At 37.8% G+C, this 6,159-nt stretch overlaps 1 protein-coding gene across 1 annotated transcript; it reads right to left on the bottom strand.

Annotated features, from left to right (window-relative positions):
- Nucleotides 1-3,339: 3,339 nt before the first annotated feature.
- LOC149050749 (uncharacterized) lies at nt 3,340-5,270 on the bottom strand. Its single transcript, XM_089198303.1, has one exon. The coding sequence runs from the start codon at nt 5,163-5,165 to the stop codon at nt 4,026-4,028; it is 1,140 nt and encodes a 379-aa protein (XP_089054429.1). The 5' UTR covers nt 5,166-5,270; the 3' UTR covers nt 3,340-4,025.
- Nucleotides 5,271-6,159: the final 889 nt, after the last annotated feature.

Here is a 6,159-nt window from a genome sequence, read left to right as displayed (position 1 = left end):
TGTCGATTCCCTTTCATCCAAACAGTAAACCAAACAATTAACACCACGTATTGTTATAATTTGCAGTTTTTTTGCCTGAATTTTCTTTACAGTTTTTGGAGAAATTCAACTCAAAATGCCAACCACTGTTTTACCTGTAACTCCAAAATAAATTCAATTATTCATGATTCAGAGGACATTTTTGTAATTACATAATAATATTACTAAATGGCAGAAAGCCCTTTGTTTTGTGAAAACAACTGTATTCCTTTAATTTCTTTTCTGACAGGGAATGTTCTTAAATATTCCTGTCTTGAAGTAGTTTTATAAAATGGAGTACAGGCTTACATTTTGTACCTTGATATTATTATAAATAAAAAGTAATTGTGTGAAAGACATTTCCTCCCCAGGCAAATTGAAATAGAAACTTATTCAAATTTTGCACCAATCTATGAGTTGTTTTTGTTTTTTTGTGTCATTCGAATGACATAAATTGTTTCCTTCTCTTTGTTAAAAAACCAGAAATATTTTGAGTCTATTAGTTTGAGAACTTAAAGTGCTATGTTTTAATTTCCCCTTATCATTTTGTATGCTGTATGTATTTGTGTTGAACAAGAGATTACAATCAAACCTACATATGTTTCTCTTGATCATCCAATAGGGTTTTTTTTCTCAAAGAATAATATGATGATACTGATGTTATTAACAGTGCAAGGTGATATTGTCAATGGTTGATTTAGACTAAAAAATATAAAATACTTTATACCCAGGGTATCTATATGTGTTCACTTCCTATTTAGCATCAGTCTCAAATCATCAACTTGCATGCCTCAAAAGCTACTGGTGCATGTATGTATACCTTAACCTTTCCAAACACAAAAAGGATTTGACAAAACAGAATTCTATTTCCTTATATATGTATGTGGTGATACTTAACATTCCTTTATAAATCATTGAGGCTTTTTGCTTCTAGAAACTGAAGCATCCTTGTGAACATCATTATGAATTCAACAAGAGTTTAATTTATGTGTGGCTGAAACTGTTATCATGAAACTGCTATTTTCTTAGTATTTTGTTCTTTGAATAGCTATGGAAAATGAATGATTAATAAAGAGTCAATCAATGACACTAGCCAGCAGCAGTCTTGGTAGCCATGATTCCTTTTATCATTTATAACTGTTAACAAGCTTTCATTTTTAAGGTCAGCTTTGTGATAGAATTGTTTGTGCTGTTCTCAAGGGGTGTTTTATAAATTAGGCTTTCCTCAAGGTGCTAGGGTGTGACAGCCAAATCAATTGGAAAAATTCTTAATCTTATTAACAGAAATCATTGATCATGCCTTTTTTTGCTTTTGTTAACTCATTTACTCCCTGAGTGATTGACATGAGACTTCTCCATACAATTTCAAACTGTTCACAAAAGCTCACAGGAAATGAAAATGCAACATATGGGAATTTCCAGCAGGAATGCTGATGTACCACTAAAATTAATAAATGAAAAGGGTGACAAGGGGGTTATTTAACAGTGTATATCATTAGTAGTTTGTGAATAGATTAACTAGGGGGTTCAGTTATGATGAACATTAACAGAAAAGAAAGTACAGTATCACAATTATTTGCTTTGATAAGCATTTCTGAATTGTATGTGCTAATCCATTCAAAATGTGCATGTATATATCCTGTCAAGTGAGGTTCTCTTGACTCTGTACATATGTGTGGCTCCCAACAATTTCCACAGGTTTCCTTGGTGATGTAGAAGGAATCAGTGAGCTGATTGAAAAGATTGGTGTTGAGGTAGACACCATTTTAAAAGCTACAGGAAAAGCTTTTGACCCCTCTATTTATTGTCTGCAAGGGGACCACAATAATGTGAGAGGTGGGCTTTCTTATACCTTCCCAGCAAACCAGTGAAAATCGGGTTTGGAAACAAAATTGCTTTTTCAGAAAGCTAAATGTTAAAGCATTGCAAATGAATGGTGTTTAAATTTAGTAGAATTCCATAAGTGTTATATTTGTGACAAACCTTGTTTTGAGATGGATTAATCGAATAAAGATGTTGAAAAAATTTATCTTTCTTTGTATATGGGTCGGAGTGAGTTTAATAACGACGACCTGAATGATGGTCGAATTTGCAATGCTTTACATTTGGAGCCAAAATTGTACTAATTGATTGCGTTCTCTGATGTAATGCGTAGCTAAGTTAATTAAATGCTGATACGCTGAAGGTGGCCTAGCAAAAACGGTGCAAAAGTGCCCATTTTATCAGTTATCTCATGGTAGCTATTGGGTTACCATTACGACGTCATCTCTCGACCACCACTGTACTATAAATTTGAGATAAAGCAGCTCAGAAAAATCTGACGTGTTTCCGTTTGACTTTTCATGTCAGTGAATAGAATCAGGATTCGCAAAATCCCCGTTTTTTACAACCCGACTTTCAACACACAATTGTGTCTTCTTGATTACCTCTAGCGTCTCAAAACTTTGACACAAGTTAAAGGAGATATCAAGAAATTTAACAAAGGAAAAATAGTTATTTGATATTGTTCTCATTTTTTGGTGTTAATTTGAAGTTAACTAGATCTCAAAAAGGTCAACGTTACAAAAGTTCCTGGTTTACCATATATTCCAGCAAGGGTTTTTTTACACAATTTCTTGAGAGATTATAATCATTAATACCATCAAATTAAACATTAGGATGACAGCAATGACTGAATTAAATTCCAGGTTTGTTCTTTAAAACAAAAAGAAGTGAGACCTGTGAAAAGCTATTTTTTCGCTCTTCGCTTTTGCGCCACCGCACAAATTACAGGGGTGTTCCATAAATTCCCTTTGAGACTCACAATATAAGAAAGTTGTCTTCGAAAGACAATATCAAACATTGTTTTACACAAATGGTTTCTTGCTTGGTATTATATTTGTTGCTTACGTTTTAGATATTAGAAGTGGCTTTGAAAAGCGTAGCGAAGCGAAAAAGTTGAGTCGGAATACGAAACAACGCTCTTTTGCAGTAGTACTCTACACCACTAAAACACATTTATCCCTTGGGGTCTTTTTTTCGGGGTTGAAAAGAATTCAATTATCCTTTTCTCCTGTAAGGTATTCAATGATTTTATAAATGAGTGTTTAAATTACAGAGGCAACCAACCTATGTTCAATCGACGAGGGAGGGAAGGGATAGGTCAGTCGCGCGCTGGCATCGCAGGTCTTTCAAGTCAACAAAGCTACGATAATCCATTTTTCCGTGCTTCATGAAAACAACCACTCCTATATATTGTATGTGTACTTTTTTCTTTTTTAATACAAAACCTGTCGCTTGTAATAACGATGATAAAAGAATATATAAAGAAGCCTTCGTGAAACGCGGGAACGGGAAACGAAAGCTGGGATTGAAACCAATCTGCCGTCGTTGGCCAGTGATAAAACCCGAATAACGACCGAATACTGCGAATAGTCGCGAATAGTGACGAGCAATGACAAATAGTCGCGAATAGTGACGAATAGTGATGACTAGTGAAAATAAATGAATTAATAATGAGATGAAAATTGAACTAGCCGTTTCTAACAGAGAGTGAAATGCTGTGAGCCTAGAACAACGAAAGCCCCATATGAGCTGATAAGGCAACCGTACCGGCGCACGACGCTTTCTAGCTGATGAATTCATACTTGCGCGTAGATCATAATACTTGGATCATGCAGTATCAACGTATTTAAAAAAAGTTCAAGGTGTGATTGCTACGAAGACGTCGATAAGCTTCTCCTGTCAAAAACATCAAAATTCATTTGGGGCACAGGCATCCCAAGCTATCGATCTGTGGTATTAAGTTACAATAAAAAAAATGATAATCCTTTATTCACAATGATCTCTAAAAATATTAAAAAAAATTATAAAATCCTTAAAAAACATCGAAAAATACATTAAAATGTCTAATAAAAATTTAAGAAAAACTAACGGATACACGCTTAGTTTAGGTTTACTTCTTGAACTTAAAAAAGGAGAAGATAATAAAACAATCATAACAATAATAATGGCAAAGTAAAGAATTTTCAAAGTCCTGCTTGACCCTTCTCTATTTCTAGATCCCTGTCTTTAACATCTAAGTTTCTCCTTCTCGGGGTTCTCAATCCCCTTAGGCATAGGAGCGCGCTCCGCAAAATTGCAAAAGACACTTTCGCCCTGACCCATGAAATTGTTGTGGCGTAGCTCTCTTGCTTTTTTGCGGATAATAGCTCGGCTAATCTTGAGTGGTATCTCAGGCATTCGTCTGCCATCCCTCCTGTCGTTGTAAATACCAATGGGGTGAATGTGCCTTGCTCTATTTCTGTAACGCGAGAGTTGTATTTTCGCTTCTTTTCATTTTCATGAATCCTGTAGATTTGCTTGGGGCTAAGATCTTTATACGAGTCCGCATTGGGATGACACACCCTTATATCAAAAAAAGAGGCCCTCTGTCGCTCCCAGAAACCCCTACAGTGGACATGAAGGCGTGCATCAGGGGCTTGGTTAGCCCCTCTGTCAAGCTCTTCGCCTGTGATAGGTTGCAATGCCGGTTCAACTTGCACATCATAACAGACCATGTCGAGCAGCTCGGCCTGTAGATCGCGAATTTTATTGTGGCGCTGAATAACTAGGCCTCCACGCTTGCAGATCATCGCATGATCTATGCTACCACAAACGCACACTGACGGCTGATCGGGTATCGGCCAATCATATCGGAGCCTCACGGCATCACGAAATTCCCGCTTGTTGAGATCAAAATCCATGTCTTTGAGAGGAATAACTGTAAGCCAGTTGGATGCGCCTTTTTCACAGGCCAGGTCCACGGCTCTCTGTGTTTTGTCCGGCAACCTGGCCTTAACCTCCTCAAGCTCTTCTTTTAGCCCATCATCCTTTTCTTTCCGGGTGGCGTATACCAGTCGTTGTACCTCGGCTTCATCTGGGGTCTCATGGGATTGCGCCTCTATCTCGCTTACAAGTGGAGCACTTACTCTAATAGAGGCTGAGTACTCCGCATCCGCACTATCAGATGGATTTATGAGCCCAAGACCACCTATACGCACCGGCAATGCTACTAGATCGCGCTCTGCCTCAGAACAGTTACGTCCTATGAGCGATGGTATAAGCACATCCGAGATTGCACGCTCTAAGGGCTGCAGTAGGGTCTCGATATCCGGCAATGTTCTCATAAAATACGTCCACCGATGTCTAAGCCCAAATGTGAATGCTGCATAACTAGCTTGTGGCTGAGATCTTGCAAACTCCGCCAACCTCGTCACTTCTCCCACCCAATCTTCTACCTTGCCACTGTTAGAATTATTTTCTCTAACACTCGTTGTGGACTGGTGGAACCTTCTTTATTTGCTTCTCTCTTTAAGTTGTTACAGTAGGGACTAGCTTCAATCTAACTAGGAAAACTAGAGTCTCCGCTTACAAAGGTGTCACTGCGGATGACATTTCTAGTACGTCAATCTTCTTGTGTCGCCATCGTACCATCTCAACCAGCGAATCACGCTTGACTACGTATTATAGTTCCCACACACTGAGTAAGCACTCAGGGTTGTCTACGCAGTCACAAAATCAATTTCTTTCCTAATTTTCATATCTTTACGGTTGAGATCGGCCAGAACAGAAACGAGATCGACAATATAAAAATTACAAATAACCTTGGTGTAGGGTATATCTATACCTGAAAGTGTATTTTTAAGAGCAAATCACCTTTAAGGATTGTTACATAACAACATCTTGGTCACAAGAGTCAAAGAAGAAGGGCGCTGACAAGTACCACCCCCAAATTGCTTCTTGTTGCGAAAGCATGAGGGACATCACCTGTTTACCCTTAAATTACCTCTGGGAACACGAAGGTGTCGAACGCGACATATTACCAGGGAGATTTACTCTTCCTGGACTAACAAATTAACTTATTTAAGAACATGGCCTATCACGAGTTCCATGTCAACCTCACGATCACAACGAAGAAAAACGTGATTAAACTCACTAGGTGAACGTGGCCAAACTCACAAGAAGAACGTGGTTAGACTCAACCTTTAAGATAAGACCACCAAGAAGGTGTACGAAGCAATCAACCTGCCCTTTTTGTAATTTACTTTAAATGACTTAGAATAATATAATATTCCCACTTCTTTTCCTTCTAACACCAATACAGAAAACCCTTACGATATT

The sequence above is a fragment of the Pocillopora damicornis genome, chromosome 2 (assembly GCF_964200805.1).
Source record: "Pocillopora damicornis chromosome 2, jaPocDami1.2, whole genome shotgun sequence".
Lineage (NCBI taxonomy): Eukaryota > Metazoa > Cnidaria > Anthozoa > Scleractinia > Pocilloporidae > Pocillopora > Pocillopora damicornis.
Note: the sequence above shows the minus strand (reverse complement) of the source record. Positions and strands in the feature narration are given on the sequence as shown.

Bases quoted from the DNA above. Each gene is read 5' to 3' on its own strand.
- LOC149050749 (XM_089198303.1), bottom strand. From the start codon at position 5,165: ATGAGAACATTGCCGGATATCGAGACCCTACTGCAGCCCTTAGAGCGT.